A 21017-nucleotide genomic window follows, 5' to 3' on the forward strand; every position below is an offset into this window, starting at 1 on the left:
AATGTAGGCAAGAGGCGGCTGCAGTGAGGGGAGGAGTGAAATAAGTGCAGTCAAGACGGACAGTTCTGACCTCTGGAAGTAGAACAGATACATACGAGATCAAAGGCGGATATCGCGTTATCACACTCACGTGCTGTGCTGCTGATAAACATGATATAATTTAAGATCTGTTGTTTTCATATCAAAATAAATATGATGAACAAGACACTCAAAGTGCTTGCTATTTAATTCCATACGAAAGGCGTATGTAGGCTATCATCCATTTTTACTTTAATACAAACGTTAATACAAAATTTTAGATTTTTATAGAAATATGACAACAATCACATAAATCACGCAGAGATCGCACATAGTGTTTGGGAATATTCATGCATAATTTAAACACATAATCACATGATATTAGATTAAAAAATAAAACATTTTAGAAAAGAACAGCAACATCACGGTTGTCTGAACCAATGAGCTTTAAGCTGTGTTGTCAGCCAGTCGTTTCCCATCATGCTTTTGGTCAGTGCAGTCGGTGGAGAGATACTGCGCCCGACTGCTCAATCTGACACAGCCGCCTCGCCATTGCAAGAGTTTTTTTGGCACACGTCAGTATGACATCAGAGCAAGGCGGACACATTTCTAACCGGCATACATCTTGCGGTGATCACCAGTGATCGATTCTGCGCAGAATCTCAAACAAGCCTATTATCTTGTAGTGTGTGATGTGCTACAATTTTCAAATCTTGTAGTATATGCATGTTTAAGAGTTTAGGGAAGATATTCTGCAAAAATTCTTCTTATGTGTGCACTGCAACCAGATTTCATAATTGGTTAGGAAACCCCTACACCTAAATCAGATGATATGATTTATGAGCTCTCTGCCTTTTCATCTTAGATCACTTGTCATTTTGCACTTAATACCGACATCCTTTATGTTATGAGTGTAAATCTGATACTGCCAAATAAAAATACATTATATTTACAATGGTTATTTATTTATTTATTTATTTATTTATTTATTTATTTTTTAATTAATTATTATTATTTTTTATTACACGTGTAAACCATAGTAATTACAGTCAGTATTGAGTGTGGTGATGTTGTGGGGATCATCATGGGTTTGAGGGTTTCAGTTACTCACCCGTAGACAAAAACTCATCACAGAAAACATTATTTCACTAATGTTCGCTATTATTCGAAAGGTTTATTTTCAGAGTCGTAATATTTAATGTTTTAAAGTGTTTAAGAGTTTAATGAAGTGTTTCTTAAGTGGTTCACATTGATTATAGAGACAGTGACATCTGGTGGACAGACATGCAAACAGCAGCGGTTCTTATTAAACTGATGTGTCTTTCATTATTAGCTGTATGCTGATTACATATCATTACTTTTCATTTCAGAGATGAATGTGATTACTAATAGCTTTATCCAAGCACTACATATAGACTATATCGAGAGACTAAATTAATCTTGAAGAAAGAGCGCAATTGGTGGTGTGGTTCCCCTAGGCATCTAGGGGTCAGGAAGGGGAAGTAACAAAGAAAGAGAGAAAATAAAAGTAGCGAGGAAATGACAAGCAAGAACACACTTCAGTCCTCTGTCCCAGAGAGAAGATGACACCAGTTAAATTTATATAAACATAAAGAATTTTATTTACATGACAGAAAATAACATTTTGTAAATGGGTGTAAAGGCTCAGGGAAGAGCAAGGCCTAAAATAACAAACAAAATAGATCAGTATAGATCAACTATTTTTAGGGAGAACTCTAACTAACCTTAAAGAAAAGAACATCAATATACAACAAACTTTCCTCAACTCCCATGAACAAAAAAGGCAAAAGCAGTTTAAAAAAAAAAATACTACAACATCACTCTTGACATACACAATCTAGAGTTTAGACTTCAGAACAGAAGAACCACAATAACTTTTGCTCAATCTCAACCTGGAACAAAATCCATTAACAGTTCCTGCTAAAACTCAATTAGACACTGCTAACACACAGCTATTGTCTCTACATGAGAAAACAAGCACAAAGTTCAGTCTGGAGCAGGGGAGACGTGTGTCTCTCCAAGAAAATACTGAACTGCCCCAATATCCCTTTGGTCTCAGGCCCCTCTCACAAACAAACTACAGGTGATGATTATTTGCCCTGAGAACGAGCAGAGAGAGAGAGCGAGCAAAAACAAAGGTGGGGTATTCAACCACGCACACACCTTTGTAAACAACAGTGAAACAAATATAAAAATAAATAATAATACATATACATTCATATGGACATAACAGAGGTCAAGATGAAAAAGAAAAAAGAAAAAAAAAAACACAACAACAACAACAACACTGGAACCTGACAGTATAAATGGATTATTTGTTCAGTCTGATGGAGCTCCACATTATAACAGTGAGATGCAAATAAAGTATGAGTTTTAACGGGCCATTTTTATTTGCAAATCACTTCTCAAATTCAATGCTGTTTCAGAGCAGCTTTACAGAAATTCATACACTAAGCCTTGAATAGCCTACACAACTGTACACAACTGTGGAAAGCCAGTAAAAAAAAAACTACATTAAATGTTTATGTATCAGAAGTGACAATCAGAATCATCTGGAGAAAACTGTTTTCCTCTGACATTATAATCAATGTCCATTTGATCTGTTCTCACTGAATACTGAACATCTCAAACTCCTGTAAAATAAATCAGTTTCTGACACACTTTCTCTGCTCTGGTGATTCAACTGATGATGATGATGAAGATGAAGAAGAAGAAGAAGAAAAAGATGATGATGATGATGGTGAAGACAGTGATGATAATTGTGGTGATGAAGACGTTTCTGGAACATCTAAAACATATAAAACAACAAAACAATGAATTTCTAAAGCTTGTTAAACGTATTATTATTATTTTTTTTTTTCACACAGAACTTGACATCATGTGACTCGTGGTAAATATACCACGAGTGGTATAAGTGTATAATGTATAAGTGTTATTGATGCCATTCACACAGTGACTACCCAGAATTGTTTCCATTTCCGTGACTGAAGCCTGTGGTTTCTCAGTGAATAATACAGTTAGAAAGTTGCTGGATGAACATCTTTAACTGCAGCTTCTGGTAAAAAAAACTGCATCCAGATGAGCACATTTGAACTAGTTAAAAAAAAAAAAAAAAAACTACAGTAATACTGTGTCCAAATGACCGACTAGTGTTGCAACACCAAACACTGTAGAAATATGCAGTTACCACATGCAGGACTAAAACTTATGATTTTAAATCTGAAGGTCCTGTATTTACACCTGCCAGCAAATCAGAACTGAGTATTCAAACAGACCACGATACAGCTGGATCTGTCCCTCAGCGCTCCATCTTCTGTTCTCCTTCACAGACGTCTCTTCAGCACAGAGATCAGATCCAGATCTCCTGCAGACAAATTTGACATGAGCCCTGTGGGATTGTGGGTATTTGCAGCTGATGTTCACAGATCCTCCTGCAGCAGCTGATAGACTGATGCTCTTCTCACAACAATCAGCTGTTGGAGAAACAAATCAAGTGCAGCAATGATTGAATTAAACAACAGATTCATTAATTCACCACATAATCAAATGCATGAATGAATGAAAGCAGCTCACTGTCTCTGATGTCCAGGTGAAACTCAGAGAAGAATCTGTATACAGTTAGAAACTTTAGAAACTTTGACTATAATTTTATATTTTCCAAAATCATTCACATTCAGCTCTCTGATAAACACACGTAAAAATGAGCAGATCTGTCATAAACAGAATCGGCCGTCATGTTTCCATTCTGCTGCTTTGTTAGTGTTTATTAGAGTAAAGCATTGATCTGCAGACGTCTTACAGATGTCTATCAAAGGATTCTCTTCTAGTGTCATATGTTTGCAGTTTATAATGATGTTTCCTCCTGAATATCCTGCCACTGTCCTGATTTTTTCATCTGTTAAATACAAACCCATATCATTTATAACTTTGTACTCAATGAACACATATCTGGTCACTTAAATGTTTAACTTATCTGTTGCAGCATTAATGAATGCAGGTCAAGATCACTTATGAGTATAAATATTACATGAAAAGATGTTACTTTGTTATTTAGAAGATATTAATTATATGTTAGGGGTTACATGTGTGAACTAGTAATTAAAGTCAGTGTTGAGTGATGTTGTCGAGATCATCATGGGTTACTCACCTGTTATAATATTCAGATTCACTTCAGTGTATGAATCTTTTTTTTTGCATAAATATCAGTTCCACAGTAGTAGATGTCAGAATCCTGTTCACTCAGATCTCTGATGATCACAGTGAAAACTGCTGCACTTGTGTCGTCAGAGAGAGAGAATCTTCCAGAATGAACCCATTTGTTTTTATTATTATTTGTTTTGATTTGGTCTGTGCACACTGACCACTGTCCTCTACAAAAATACTTTGCATTTACTGTATATCCTTCATAATATCTGCATGTGATGTTGACTCCTCCTCCTGAATATCCTGTCACACTGATGGAGCTCACAACACCTACAACAAAACAGTATCTTAATACAACACTGATATATTCATGAGACTGAATAGAGATGAACTTTTAAATTGCATTCAGAGTTTTTCAGTCAATTCAACAACACAAACTGAAGTTAAACTCTCTGTGCTGTTTTTAGTGATTTACTGTGAGTTCAGATTCTTACCAGGAATTATCAGCAGAGTTAAAGTCCAGATGATCTTCATTCTTCTCTTATTCAATGATCTTCTCTGTTGTTAGTAGATTCAGTTCTTCTGAAGCTCTTGATGTGTGTTCAGATGAGCTCTGAGTGTTTCTTTCCTGTGTTAGATCAGGTCCCCATGCCAGACAATTAGGATCCAGCCCCGGACACCAGATTCCGTCAGAAAATATCAGTCTTTCCGGTAACAGAACAACTAGTCAGCAAGCTGTAGTTACCCCAACCCCACTAACAGCAGGTTTCTGTCAGTTATGAAGTTGACCAATGAAAGCCAGAAAAGAGCAGAAGCAGGAGACGAAATGATGATGGTAAAAAGGTATAACAGAATTTATTGAACAGTTTTAGTTGAGTATGTCTCAATGTTCAAACTTCATCTGGGGAGTACAGCTCAAAGAACAATGATATATCAAATGGATTCAACATCTCATAAACATTGAATTTCCATAAACATCCCCATTATCTATTTCTTAGACCAAACAATTCATGAAACCTCACAATCATGGAACTGAACAATAATGAAAATGCATAAGCAAGGAAAATAATGAGAAATATAAAATATACAAACATATAAATAAATAATATATATGAATAAATGAATAAATGATACTTAAATAATCAAAAAAATAATTAAATATGAATTATGTAAATGACTAATGATTAGAAACTGATTTTTAAATGATTATGTAAATAAATTATTATAAATGAAATTAAAAGCAAACCCAAAATTAAAACACAACATAATAATTTGCATGTAAGGATCTTAGGATCCTTCACCTGGTTACATGTTTAACATGAACTGATGAATGTGACAGAGATACCCACTTCCTCTGAGAGAGAGAGATAATAAATAGAGAAGTGATGATAATACATGTTCATATGAAAGTGCAAGACTCATGGACAGTAGATTACAACTTTGTCTTTAAAGCATTATTTGAGAGATTTCAGCAAAAGTATTTAATCAGAGAATAGAAATTGACAGAGACATCTAGTGGACACACTAAAACAAAGCATTCAGCTCGTTGAGATTCTCTGCTGTGGCTCATCAGGCAGTGTGATGATTGACAGCAGCGTATTCACTGTAATCCTGATTATTCCTCAAACTGACACTGTCAGGACAGTCTGCTTTCTTCTGGAAATTCACCACAGTGTAATTCAGATCATCAGCAGATGAGATCAAGATCTGAGAGTCACCAGTGGCTTCATGAACCATAGAGTAAACACAGTTAGGAGAAACAGAGGGGTTTGTGGGTAATTCCTTCTTAGTGTCTTTAATGTTCTCATAATTACAATCAGTGTCAGAAACCTGTGGAAAGACAGAAAAATTATTTACAGCTCTAAAGAGATTCATGATGGAAGACATCAGAATTTATTCTCATTATGAATAAAAATTAACAACATAAAGTCGCTGAACTAACCAGATCATGTTTTCCTGCTCCAGCCTGAGATGACGGACCACCGCCTGCCAAAACAAGAGTCTTAAATTAATGTCATTATATGACAATTCAACACTGGTGTCTAATGGAAATGTTTCAACATGTCATCAAATATCTGCATTTTGCTCAAGTCCTGTTGCAGCCTGTAGGTGGCGACAGACTCACAATGGGAAAACAGATCAACAAATCTTTGTTTTAAACTCAGTCTAAAGAGAGTTTCTACATCTCAAGACATTGAGAAAGAGTTTTACCTCGAGACTGATGCTTCTTAAAGAGAAACAGTAATAAGAGACCAGTGATGATCAGAGCCAGAAGAACCAGAGGAATGATCAGAGACCAGCCTGAAAACACAGGAGAAACAATCAGATCATTTATAATAATTGCAAATGAAATGATGTTACAAAACATTTTAAGTTAAATGAACTGACCTTTGTAATTCATATTACAACACATTTTAAGTTAAATGAAATGACCTTTGTAATTCATATTAAAAAACATTTTAAGTTAAATAAACTTTACATTACTTACATTTTTTAGGGCAACCAGTTTCCTCAATTTTTTTTTAAGTAAATTCAACTTATCTGGGTTTAGAGTGTAACATTGAATATTGACCGATTCCACGTCTTTATCACACTTTAATGTAATTGTTCATTACATGGACAGCATTTAGCATACCAGCCCCATCTGCATGCTGCTGAATAACAAGATGTTATATAATGAGGAAGCTAAGCGATTGTCCGCGGTGCTGTCACGGCTGTCCTGACATAAACGAGCATCTGCATGCTGCCGAACTTACACAAATACACTGTTTTTAACATGTTTTAATATTTTTATTGTAGCGTCACGTTTATTAGGATTAATTAATACCAATCTGTCAACAATATGCTATCAAATAACTGCACACAGACCAGATGATATGACTCGTTTAAGATCATCAGATCAATTATTTTTCAATAATACCGACTTTGGGCTGGAAATATATATATATTTTTTTAATGACTCAAGTTTGATTTACCTTCTGCATTTGTGCGTGAGCGGCCTTAAAATACCACTTTTCACCTCAACCTTTCTTTACTGTCAGTCCCATCACGCAGAATAAGAGTTCATCTGATGTACCGTTCTGCAAATTAGTCACAATAACGTTTCTTCATACTGTTTGGCTGTTGCATATATTTCTTGCAAATATACATTTTATATAAACACTGCGGCGCCGACGCAATCCCTTGCATTGTGATAACAGAGCAAAGAAATGTCTGCTTTATTTTGTTATGCAACCACTGGATTAGCTCACATGTATCCAGTAAAAAATATGGAAAAATTATATGTGTGTGGAAGCAATGTCGTAATAAAGAGATATGTCGTTTTTACTACATATTTTTTTTTTACTCTTTAAAACGACATATATTTTTCTCATAATAACGACTTAATATGTCATGTGTTTTCCCCGTTTGAAAATACTGTTAAGCGATTGTCCGCGCTGCTGTCACCACAGTCCTGAAATAAATGAGCATATGCACACTGCTGAAGTTACTGCATCATAGAAATGCACTGTTTTAAATGCATTTTAATGTAACGATTTTTATTGTAGCGGCATGTTTATTAGGAGTAATCTCCAATCTGTCTAATTTAAGATCAAATCAAAGCAGTTATTTTGAATAAACGGGTCTTATATGTTTAGCTTAGAGAAATGACATAACGGTATAATTGTATTATTTTTTATTATTAAATACTGTAGGCATAATTAGGCCTATATTATTATTTATTTATTTATTTTGTTTGAGAAACGGAAAAACAAAAATTATGCTATGTTTCGTATTTTTTGTTCGTGGGTAAAATAAATTAGCTTGCTTTAATATTTGTTAGGCGGCCTTGATACATTTCAGTCTGATTATAATTATTCGCGTTCTTGTTTTGTGGTAAATTCCAGGCTTTATTATTGAATGGTGGGTGTGAGCACAATGCAGATAAGGTGCTCAGACTGGAAAGACTAGGCTACCTCTTCTTGGAATTACGAATTAAATAGCCTAAACACAAATTTGTTTTCGATTGTTTCATTTAAGTAGACCTTTCAAGCTGTCTATAGACTTATTTTACAAAAGCAATTGTAACATTTTGTTGTTATTTTGGAAGAACATAAAATCAAGCAGACATTTATATTTCTTTCCTGTATTATGACAATGCAAGGGATCGCGCCGGTGCACAGACAGAAAAGACGGGCTGAGCTGAAAAGTGGTATTTCAAGGCCGCTCACGCACAAATGCATATGGTGTTTTTTTTTTTTTTTATCCACGACCAAAAAATAGGAAACATCTAGCTTAATTTGTGTTTTTCCATTATTAAAACAAAACGACATAACAACAACAACAATAATAATAATCAAATCAAACCGTTTGTAATTTCTCTTTTATTTCGATTGTTCGTATTTCGATTTGTTGTTAAATCACACTAAGCAAATAAAGTCAATCAAATAAAGAAATATTCCAAGCCCAGAGTCAGTATTATTAAAAATAATTGATTTGATCTGATGATCTTAAACGAGTCATATATCCTCTGGTCTGAGTGCAGTTATTTGATAGCATATTGTAGACAAACTGGAGATTAATCACATGACACTATAATAAAAATATTAAAACAGTGTATTTGTGTAAGTTCGGCAGCATTCAGATGATCGTTTATGTCAGGACAGCCGTGACAGCACCGCGGACAATCGCTTAGCCTCCTCATTATATAACATCTTGTTATTCAGCAGCATGCAGATGGGGCTGCTATGCTAAATACTGTCCATGTAATGAACAATTACATTAAAGTGTGATAAAGACGTGGAATCGGTCAATATTCAATGTCAGTAGTGATACTTTGTACATGAATTCCTATCAGTTCACAAGCAATTCCGCTAAAACGATCCATGGTGAATTAGCCTTTTTCACACTTCCGTGTTTCTGGCTTCCGGATTGGCGCTTGCAGGGTAAACGTTTTTCCGGTGACAGCAACGGCCGTACTGAACAAGAGTAAGTTTGGGAATCAAAGTCTATTTTTACAAAATAGATACCCACACAGCAAACTAACATAAAATCAACATAGAATCGATGTTTCTCGTGGCGTCGAAACGACGTTGATCTCCGACGTCGGTCCCTACGTCGTTTTGCTCATCGGGGTAATGTTGAACCAACGTCAGGCGCGCCATTCAAAACTAACGTAAAATCGACGCAATTGGTTCACTTACCCAACGTTGAATCGACGTTGATTTTCAGATGGTTGAAACGACGTCATAGAATCAACACATATTCAACATAAAATCGATCTAATAGGTTGGCTTACCAACGTTGAAACGATGTTGATTTCAGTTCGGTAAAACGACATTATACAATCTTCTGCTTGTTTCTCACATACTTAATACTATATAAATCAGCCTGTATATGTAATAATTAAACACACATCAAATTCAGTTATAATTTATTTATTATTTACACAAAATACACAAATACACGTTTAGAGCACATTTTTTATACAAGACTAACATAGAAAATGCATTGACAATACACAATAATCAAATAAACACAAATAAATTTAAGTAAACACACAAAGAAAGTAAATTATAGGCCAATAAAAAGTGTCAAGTTACAAATTAAATGCTATAATCACTTCAGAATAAAAATGTCATGTTATTTTGTACCAAATGTATTTGACCTATTTTCAGTGGGGCACAAAAACAGATGTAAGGCAGGACATTAAGAGACTGACAGCCTCAGTCAACATTCACTGTCATTGCTGCTTTTCTATAAAATAACAGAGACTATGCCACTCTCTTCTTTTCTGTTCCACAAAATAAAGACATATGGGTGAAAAGAGTATTTATAAAGAATTCTTACCCTTGAAAACATAAGACAGAGGTACATAGCAGATCAGTCAGTTTTCCTTGTGATATCAGGTGAGAACTAATCAGGTCAGGTTTAAAAAAGATGATGATATAACCCACCATTTTAATATCAGTCATAGACAATTTTCACTCCCTAAAAGTTCTACATGTTTTTCTTTTAGATTTATAATCCTAAATAAAAGTTTAGGATTATAGTTTACATCCCTAAATTTTCAATTGTTTATGTCCCTTTGTTATATTTGCATACAGTGGATCTATTGTATGTGGTATTTTTGTAGCCAAACTGAACACCTGTGACAGTGGAATTTGTATTTGTAGAGAATATATCAGTGAAGTCATCAAGAAAATGTTTTAGGTGTTGCGAACTTTTATTTTGTTTCTTTCTCTAACAAACACAACAAAACCTTCTCAAAATGCAGGTGCAAAAATCCTGTTCCACAAATCACAAATTAAGAAATGCACAGGCCCAGTTATACCAGATTTATGCAGGGCTATATTTAATTTTTCCAGAATATTCTGTAATATTAATTTCATTATATAATTCAATTTTTTTTTCCTGAAATGTGTTTATTGGAACTATACATATTTACAGACTTTATTAGAATTTAACAGAGTCTAGCATTTACCCACTGTATTCTGTTCTATTCTGTTTGATCCAAATCATTAAAATAAATAAAAACTTGCTGTGTGTACTGTGCTAGTAGTAGTGGGTCAAAGGCCACATGATATGTTTATCACTGGATAAAGCGCAAGTGTGTGAGTGGGATGTCACATACTGATTTGTCATGTGAGATATTAGTTCTCACTTACGGTCTTGGTCAGAATTTTTAGCACCCTTAGTAAATATGTTCAAAGAAGCCTGTAAAAATAAATCTGTATAGTTTAAAATGTCACGAATCTGCCTTGAAGATGTGTGTCTATATTTTTTAAATCCAAGGCAAAGAGGATCTTTTATCAAAAAGGATTAACAATGCAGTTTTATTTTCACAGGCTTCACATTTACCAACGGTGCCAATAATTCTGACTACGACTGTATATGCAAATATGCAAAATTTGTTCAGGACTTGAGATTTTTTTTATTCAGCTGCGAGTATTTTGCCCCTCATTCACTGCAGCAACTTTAGCCCAACTGTGAGCATATAAATTTTGTAATTTGAGAATTGCAGAATAGTATTTGTGCACCGGAGAATTTCAAACGGTATAACTGTTGTTTTGTGTTTGTAAGAGAGAGAGTACAAAAAAAAAGTGCAACTCCTAAAACAGTTATTCTCTGTTGCTTCAAATTTACTGATACACATGTGTGATTATTCTTTATTACTACAAATTCCACTGTCACAGGTGCTTAGTTTTACTATAATAATACCTTCATAGAATATGGTAGTAGTCAGCCATCTATGCAAAAGCAGAGAGATTGGTGTGGTTTACTGTAGGTACATCTGTCCAGGCCAGCATCTGGTGTTCTGATGTCTTCTACTGGGATCCCAGAAATCCTGCAATAAAAATAGCACAGTTTAAAATCCATCATACATATCCAATATAACACGACTGCCCATTCCTGTGCCTGGAGATCCACCTACTTGCAGAATTCTGATCTAACCCTGATTCAACACACCCGTCTGTAATTGTCAACTGCTCCTGGGGAGCTGAAGTGTGGATCTCCAAGAACAGGACTGGGCAGCCTGCATTATAGAGTATCACATCTGGTATATGTTATTACAAAGTATCAATCTATGTTTTGTATAAATACATTAAATTGGTTTAGTTTTCATGGTTATTAGTGTATGCAATTTCAGCAATAAAAATTTTCATTTTTCTAAAAAGAAAACAAATTAGTCATTTATTTTAAGAGACCTATCCTATTTTCTCTTTTATATTTAGTATTGTTTTTTAATAAAGAAAATTACTTCTTATCTGATTACTCGATTAATCAGTGGAATAATCCGTAGAATACTCGATTACTAAAATACGATTACTAACTACAGCCCTAGTTAAAATGGTAATAATATTTTACAATATTACTGTTTTTTTTTTTTATCTGCATTTTAAACAAATTCAGTCTTGGTAAGCATTAGACACTTATTTTGAAAAACAAAAAATATCTTACTGAATTTTGAACAGTAGAGTATTTTTGAGGTTAACTTACCAGGCATATGGTTTACTGTGCCTTGGAGATGTCCAACAGGAGGTTCACTCCAGCTCTGGGGTGCAGGCCATCATCATGGAAGAATCTAGGAACATAAGAAGCAATTTGTCACAGAGCCAACAATATTTTGTATACAATGCCAGGTTTATTACAAGAAACCATGCTAAAGCACAGGTGAAATGTACAAATATACAGAACATAATTTCTTAACAGAATTTGCCTCTAGGTTTACTTATTTATTTAATGTTGTTCATACTTCTTACTTCTGGATGTCAAAGCCCTACAATTTAAAAAGCTTTCCTAGTTCATCTGTATCCCTTACTTCTCCGTCTGTGGCGTCTTTCAGGATTTTATTTGCTCCTGAAATTACAGAGGAGATTTGATCAACATTTGTTTACCATGGGTGATCAAAATACGTTTGAACTGGATTCAGTTACGTCAGTGACGTCACCGATGAACGGTACCGTGAATATATGTTTAGGTTATCTGAGCCTATTTCTAATCACCCATTGAAAAATTACCAGCAAAACTATTACAGACGAGTCAAAACATCTTGTCTACACATCTAGATGTGATTAAAATACAAAACTTTCAAGAAAAGCTCCTCTGAAACCGGTTAAGATGTTAACGGACTTGTTCGAAGACACTACACAATGAACTATATTCAACAGAAGCCAAATACAAGCAAGAAATGTGTCAGGAACAGCTATATGTAATATTTGTGCGATTTTAGGGACTAAACTTACCGAAAGCAGCTTGTCAGTCATTGAGTTTCCATGGCAACTCCCTCCGCTTCAGTGTTTGAATGCGTCACGAATGTTCAGCGCGCACGCACACGTCACAGTCATGCCGAATTTACATAAATAAACAAACTTCCAACATTAAATAAGTAAATAGTTTAAATTTAAGTTGTTGTTTTGTGCCACCCCTGCACGTGATAGTCGGATAAAAAAAGCAGGACTTTTATCGTTTAAGAATTTTAGCTTTTATGGTTTTATTTATGTTATTTTATTTTATTTATTTATTTTTAATAAACCAACCATCTTATTTCATTAGAGGGCCTGCATGCAGTTGTAGAAGGCCGGATAATACACCTAAGTCAGTTCTGCCCAATATATATTATATTTTTTTATTAAAAAAAAAAAAAAAAAAAAAAAAAAAAAAACGAAAATTTGGAGCACAAAATTTTATGAACGTTCACTTTTTTTTTTTTTTTTTTTTTGTTTTTTTTGCAGTGTTTCAAAAACTAGCATCACAGCTTTGGACAAAAAAGCAAGTAGCCTATTTCAAAACCAGCATCACATAAGAGCAATTCCAGCAACATTCGCAGGCAAATTCTAAAACATAAATTAGATACATAAAATAGAATGTATATGCCTACCAGTAAACTACATTGAAACATTTCTTTATGCAGACTATAAACGTGTAAAAAGCATGAGTAAAAGTGTTTTATACTTTAGATGGACATGACAAAAAAGACCGAGTTTTTGGGGAGACAATATACTTTGTAGACTTTATGCAATTTACAATGCACATGCCATAAGCAACAATGTCTGCCGGATGTAGATTATCTATTCATAACATATATTTTTTATTTCAATTTTCGTTTTTGTGTTTCAGAGGAAAAATCAGTTGTACGGACGTGACATCTCTATGTTACCGACATCTATGGAAACGCGAATAAAATGCTAAAAACTTCAGCAGAGACATCTAAGTGTATTTAATAGGGCACATGCAAAAGTCGCCTAATGATTATGAATGTGTCGGGAAAAATTTGACATTTTAATATTTATTATTATGAGTTAGGCCTATAATGAGTTTGGGACTTATGTCAAGTTGTTTCATTATCAGGATAAAAATGCAAGCGATCACGCGGGCGCCTCCCTGTCATGTAGTGATTCCACACTCCGCACAAACATATCGATATGAGTCAGTAATAGAACACATTTATAGGTCTATAGGTTCTTAAAATAAATCTTCACCAGTCTACATCCGTGACAGATGCAGTTATAACCTAAAACTGAAGGCTACTAACATAATGATAACGGACCGATTCTGCTCCAATTCGTTTATCGTTAGTTGCTGATCAAGATTAAAGGGATGCTGCTGTTATAAAACTTGTTTTAATCACTAATTTATGAATTAAAAAAAAAAAAACAGATTCAATACAGGTTAAGAAAATATGTTGAATATATAATATCTTATAAATATTCAGATAAATGCTGTAGGCTAAATAGACTGCAAATAAGGCAGTGTTGTGTCTGCATAACAAAGTAAATTTTAACATGCAGTGATACGAAATAAAACCAAACAAGATGTGTAATGCAGAAAAATGTTTATACAAAATTAAAGCACGTCTTTATATATATATATATATATATATATATATATATATATATATGTATAATCCCTGTTGTACTCTTTGAGAGTTAAATAAGTGCATCCCCAGATCTCCGATTCATCTGACCAAGTTTCAACCTATATCCGACGTTATGATTTCGATCAAATGCATCGGCTGTATCGGTTGATAAGCCAACGTGATTTCGACGTTGAATCGATGTTTTATTTTCAACGTAATAACGTTCTGATGTACCGACCAAATAATGAACATTGATTCAACATCGAAATTTGATTGACGACCGACACTGACCTTTTACACGTTGGATCAACAAATCTGGGTACTGTGATACTATGATATATACCGGTGTTTTACTCTAAAAATAGCAAGCATTTATTCAAAAACTTTGTGTCAGCGTCTGGTCATCACAAATACTATGTTTATTTAATTATGAATGTTAGCACTTATAATACAGTACAGTTTTAAGTTTTGCCGTACTGTCTATTTGGTGCTGGCTGTGCATTATGACTCTTCACATCATTTTTTTCGCGATTAATATTGTTGTTGTTATTATTATCATTATGAAAGTAATATTGTATTTTCTACTTGCTCTCCTTTGCATTATTAACTTTAGGGTGTAAATGTACGTTGCATAATGTGCCCAGGGATATACATAATAAAATAATATAATAAATAAGACATGACTCCGATTAATGGCTTTATTCCTTTTGGATCTGGGTTACGTTGTTGTATTGAGTTTATCCATCATCCGGACTCAGAATTGTTTCATTTATTCTTGGGGAAATGTGCATTTGGATATAAACGCTGTCATAATTTACCATGACGTAGTGATTCGAGGGAAATGACTGAGTAAATTGAGAAAATACGCTTAAATATACCGGAGATGGAGAACAGAAACTATAGCTGGCGCTATGTTGCGCATATATTATATTGACGAGTACCGGTCTGAGTGCCCATATAAATTACAAACAAGTAAAATGTTGTTTCTTTGTTTATTTTATAACAACTTGGAAAGCAGACAAAAAAGAAAAGGTAAAAGGCATTATTTGAGACAAGAGCATATTAATATAATAGGCACAGACCTGTAGCGGAACTGACTTTACCCTGCGCTGACGTCACTTCCGATTTTTGTGAAAAAGGCTAATTAGTCTGGTCTGGTTCTGTTCATCACTGATTGGGTGAGAACAGTTCAATATTACTGGCTGTGGAAATCAGCGGGCGTGGCTCATTATACTACAAGGAAAACGCCGTAAATAACGCGCGCGCTTTTGTGCAATCAGAACGGCGTTTTTAACGGCGCCCTGTGGCGGCGCTTTTTACAAACACTAAATACGGCGTTTTTGTACCGTTTATGCGCGTTTTTTACGGCGTTTTCTACAAGGACGGCGTATTTGACGGCGCTAATACTGTTTTAAACGCCGTTTTGTGTGCAAACGCTATTTAACTATAGCGTAATTCTGACCCCTTTGGCTTGCCATACGAACGGGACTTTAAAGCGCATATCGCGAATCATTTGATTCAAATGGGACGTAGAAGCAGGTTCGCAAAAATAATTTAGTAGAGGCAGGGATGCACAGACCCGAAAATCGCACCCTGCCTATACACAAAGCGGCAACGCTCTGTGTCCGCTGCAGGCTGTGAACGAATCCCCCATCCCCTCCCCCGGCGGTAATGGTACGGACCAACCGCGAACGCAAAACACACACAAAATGAAATATCAGAATAACGAGTCATGTTTTATGTTTGTTCAAAAATCTTATTCGGATGCCACAACCTAAACTTGTTGACTAGAAAATTAAACAGAGAGATAATGATTCGTTTGTGAGGTATTTGGCAAAAACGAAAAATAAAAGTTTGAAGCCAATTTTTATCTGGTTAATTTTGATGGTGCAAATTGAACAAAGAACTGCAAACCGTTACCAAACCCTTAAGCTACGCCATGAATCACATGTATCTATTTCAGCACCTGCTGCTGTTGATTTGGAAACTCCTGTGATCAGTGAACTTCTGACTGATGATGAAGATGAAGAGGCAGATGTTAATGGTGATGATGATGATGATGGTGATGATGATGGTGATGATGTTGTTGGTAAAGTTGTTTTTGGAATATCTGTAAATAAATCAACAAAACAATGAATTTCTCAAGGTTGTCTTTTCACACACATAACTTGACATCTCTTTTTCTCATGGTACATTGTAATGTGTTAAATGGTAAGTATGTGTTACTGGTGTCATTTACAGTCACTACCCAGAATTCATGTCTGCTGACACAGAGATACACAGAAAACAAAATAGTGAGCTGTTTGTTTGAGTTTCTGTAAATGAAGTCTGTGGTTTCTCAGTGAATAATACAGTTAATAGCAAGTTACTGGATGAGCACTAATACTGTATCTAGATTAGCACACTTAAACTTATTAAAAAACTACAGTAATACTGTGTACAAATGAGCACAATAATGCTGCAACACCAAACGGTAACACCAAATGACCAGACAGAAAACTAAAAACTTCTGCAGCTTTCAAAACACATTCAGATCTGCAGGTACAGAATGAAGAGAAGAATAAAACACACAAACACAGTCCATTGATTTACTCTGTGTGCAGTTTCTCACTGAGCAGAACAACAACATTATTCACAAAACAATGCACTTTTACCTGCATAGACTGCAACCATGATCTGCGATTTGTTTTTATAAAGAGATGATACAAGATACACTGTGATCTGCTGAATGTAAGCTAGCTGTGACTTTAAATTACACTATTATTAAAGTCAGTGAGAAAAACACCCATACCAGTAACATTGATGAGGACTCGTGTGATGAAGCTCTTGTGTCCTTGATCAGACTGAACTCCACACCAGTATTCAGCTGAATGTTGTTGAGTCACATGACTGATGGTTCCCGTCAGGAGCTGCTGCTCTCGGTCATCATACAGCTGGATCTGTCCCTCAGCGCTCCATCTTCTGTTCTCCTTCACAGACGTCTCTTCAGCACAGAGATCAGATCCAGATCTCCTGCAGACAAACTTGACATGAGCCCTGTGGGATTGTGGGTATTTGCAGCTGATGTTCACAGATCCTCCTGCAGCAGCTGATAGACTGATGCTCTTCTCACAACAATCAGCTGTTGGAGAAACAAATCAAGTGCAGCAATGATTGAATTAAACAACAGATCAATGAATTCTGCCAAATAATGCATAAATGAATGAAAGCAGCTCACCATCCTCAATATTCAGATTCAGTTTAGAGAAAAATCTGTGGTCTTCAGAATCTTTAACCATAATTTTATATTCTGCAGAATCATTCACATTCAGCTCTTTAATGAAGAAACGCAAAAAACCTGCAGAACTGCCGTCATGAATGGTGAATCGTCCATCATGTTTCCATTCTGCTGCTCTGTTAGTGCTTGTTGGTTTAAAACATTGGTCTGCTCCACTTTTACAGATGTTTATCAAAGGCTCCTTGGGTTTGTTGTCATATTTGTAGTTTATAATGATGTTTCCTCCAGAATATCCTGTAACTGTACTGATTTTTTGACCTGTTGAACACAAACTCAGATATCAGTGTGATGATGATGTTCTTCATCATTCTTTAAAGAATGGTACTTCATCTTCATTCACTGACACAGTGAAACACACACATGTCTGGTTTGCCATCCTTGTGGGGACTCTCCATACACATAATAGTTTTTATACGGTACTGTATGTTCTGAACTGTATGTTCTCTCTCCCTACACCAGGGGTTTTCAAACCTGTCCTGGAGCTCCCAGCACTGCATGTTTTGTATGTCGCCCTTACAGTGCTGGGGAGTAACTAATTACATGTAATGGAATTACGTAATTTAATTACAAAATAAATGTAATTGTAATTAGTTACAGTTACTGAGAAACAATATGTAATTAAATTACAGTTACTTTTGAAAAATGCCAGTGATTACAAAGGGGATTACATCTGAATTTTTTCACCCACCCACCCCCACTTACAGATGTAATTGACTTCTTTCATAAATTGCATTGGCTGCTCTAAAATGAGACACCAATGTTTCAGGAGTTTAGGACACAGAATAGGACACATGCTTATTCGATAACTGTTTTATTTCCTATTTGGGTTTATGCATAAACTTTATTTTTTAAGACTGGTTTTTCCAAGGCATTGTTAGAAGCTAGTGTTTTCTGTCATAACTATGCAAATGTTTGATTTCAAACCAAGTATCATTGCTTTTAAACTATTTCTTATTATGATGTTACTTATGTTATGATCTTGTTATGACATATAGCCCGGTGACCCGAGTTCGATTCCGAGGCCGATCCCGCTCCCCTCTCTCCTCCCAGCTCTTTCCTGTCATCTCTCTACTGTCCTATCACAATAAAAGGCATAAAAAGGATAAAAAAAAAGTTAATAAAAAAAAAGGTTTGAGTTTGTGGTGGCTGTGCTTTAAATTATATTATTACACGGCTGAGACTCATTCGGGGCAACTTAAGTCAGTGCTATATGCTTGATAATTTTTCTTGGCGGAAGCTTTGCGTTTGGTTAGCTAATAAAATATTAAAGCTTAACTAAACACTATGTGGACAATTTCTTAATTCTGTCATCCTGGTATCGTGGACTTGCTCTATTGTTTCATACAAACACAGCTGCTGCCTTTTTTGTTTGTTTGTTTTTTTTTTTAACTGTAATGGATTATAAGATAACTAACAAACTAGTACTACTACTTAATTACTTATGTGGTGAAATGTTGTGTAAGAAAACTAGTATGACTGCACTGTGTCCCTAAAATGTCTATAGTTTGAACTTGCCATTTGCTAGCAACTGATTTCTTCATGGTAGCTTTGCGTTCAAATATTTCAACTCAGATCAGTGTTTCGTGTCTAATAATTTTGCCACGAAACATCTAAATAATCTATCAAGCAGCTGTGTAATAAGTGAGTTAATGTACATTCAGCCAGTTGTTATCGCAAAATAAAGATGTATGTTATCCCTTACATATTATAATCTTAATTCAAGTGATAAGGGATTTTGAAAGTCTGACAGTAATCAGTGTTGAGTGCTACTGTAAGGTTAACTCTGCCTGGTTTAAATGTTTCAAAATGATTAACAGTTGAAAATAGTAGAAATTTAGAAATGTAATCAAAAAGTAATTAAAGTAATAAGTTACATTACTTGAATAAAGTAATTGAAAAGTTACACTACTTATTACATTTTAAATCAAGTAACTTGTAATCTGTAACCTATTACATTTCCAAAGTAACCTTCCCAACACTGCGCCCTTATGAGACACACCCAGTTCAGGTTTTCTCTACTAATGAGCTGATGAGTTGAATCAGGTATGTTACATGAGGGAGACATGCAAATACAAAAAAAATCTGCATAAAAAAAAAAAAAAAAACCATAGTTATTTGATGTTCTGTTTTTTTTTTATTACATGTGTAAATCATAGCAATTACAGTCAGTGTTGAGTGTGGTGATGTTGTGAGATCATCATGGGTTTGAGGGTTTCAGTTACTCACCTGTTATAACGTTCAGCTTCACTTCAGTGTATGAATCTTTACTCAAAGAAATATCAGATGCACACTGGTACGTCCCAGAATCCTGTTCACTCAGATCTCTGATGGTCACAATGAAAACTGCTGCACTTGTGTCGTCATACAGAGAGAATCTTCCTTCATAAACCCATTTCTCTTTCTCTTCAGTCTTGATGAGATCAGAGCACCGTTTATTCTGTAGTATATTTGGTTTCTGTCCTTTACAAAAATACTTTGCATTTGCTGTATAATTTTTATCATATCTGCATGTGATGATGACTCCTCCTCCTGAATATCCTGTCACACTGATGGAGCTCACAACACCTACAACAAACCAACATCTTAATACAACACTAATATATTCATGAGACTGAATAGAGATAAACGTTTACATTTCTTAGACAACATGAACTTAAGTTAAAGACTCTCTTCCTGTTGCAAATCGGTGCTGTTTTTAGTGCTGTTCACTGATTAATGTGATTGTGATAGTAGATCGTTGGATTCTTACCAGGAATCATCAGCAGAGTGAAAGTCCAGATGATCTTCATTCTCCTCTTATTCAATGATCTTCTCTGTTGTTAGTAGATTCAGTTCTTCTGAAGCTCTCGATGTGTGTTCAGATGAGCTCTGAGTGTTTCTTTCCTGGTTACATGTTTAACATGAACTGCTGAATGTGACAGAGACGCCCACTTCCTCTGAGAGAGAGAGAGAGAGAGAGAGAGAGAGAGAGAGACTTGACTTTTAACACACTTTATTTGTACATTTTTTCCTTCATTCAAAATCTATATATATATATATATATATATATATATATATATATATATATATATATATTTTTTTTTTTTTTTTTTTTAACTTACATATAAAAAATAAAATATATATAAAAGACACTATAAAAGACACAAGACAGAATTATACATAAATTTCCAAACACCCCAAATGCAATTAAAAGTTTCAAGGTCTTTGGTTACATTATAA

At 34.8% G+C, this 21017-nt stretch overlaps 1 protein-coding gene and 1 long non-coding RNA gene across 2 annotated transcripts; both read right to left on the bottom strand.

Annotated features, from left to right (window-relative positions):
* Positions 1–5035: 5035 nt before the first annotated feature.
* Positions 5036–20731, bottom strand: LOC127161260 (polymeric immunoglobulin receptor). Its single transcript, XM_051103907.1, has 8 exons — positions 20548–20731; positions 20025–20363; positions 17739–18056; positions 17313–17642; positions 16488–16631; positions 6394–6483; positions 6125–6168; positions 5036–6012 (listed from the first exon to the last, which is right to left on the bottom strand). The coding sequence occupies exons 1-8, from the start codon at positions 20585–20587 to the stop codon at positions 5752–5754; spliced, it is 1566 nt and encodes a 521-aa protein (XP_050959864.1). The 5' UTR covers positions 20588–20731; the 3' UTR covers positions 5036–5751.
* LOC127161262 (uncharacterized) lies at positions 11277–12501 on the bottom strand. Its single transcript, XR_007827001.1, has 3 exons — positions 12426–12501; positions 12163–12247; positions 11277–11509 (listed from the first exon to the last, which is right to left on the bottom strand). It is a non-coding gene; the product is annotated as an uncharacterized LOC127161262 (long non-coding RNA).
* Positions 20732–21017: the final 286 nt, after the last annotated feature.

The sequence above is a fragment of the Labeo rohita genome, unplaced genomic scaffold (genome assembly GCF_022985175.1).
Source record: "Labeo rohita strain BAU-BD-2019 unplaced genomic scaffold, IGBB_LRoh.1.0 scaffold_608, whole genome shotgun sequence".
Lineage (NCBI taxonomy): Eukaryota > Metazoa > Chordata > Actinopteri > Cypriniformes > Cyprinidae > Labeo > Labeo rohita.

Coding starts and splice junctions, on each gene's coding strand:
- LOC127161260 (XM_051103907.1), bottom strand. CDS start 20,587: ATGAAGATCATCTGGACTTTCACTCTGCTGATGATTCCTG. Junction 20,364..20,547: donor CACTCTGCTGATGATTCCTG/GTAAGAATCCAA, acceptor GGTTTGTTGTAG/GTGTTGTGAGCTCCATCAGT. Junction 17,643..17,738: donor GAATCTGAATATTGAGGATG/GTGAGCTGCTTT, acceptor TTTCTCCAACAG/CTGATTGTTGTGAGAAGAGC.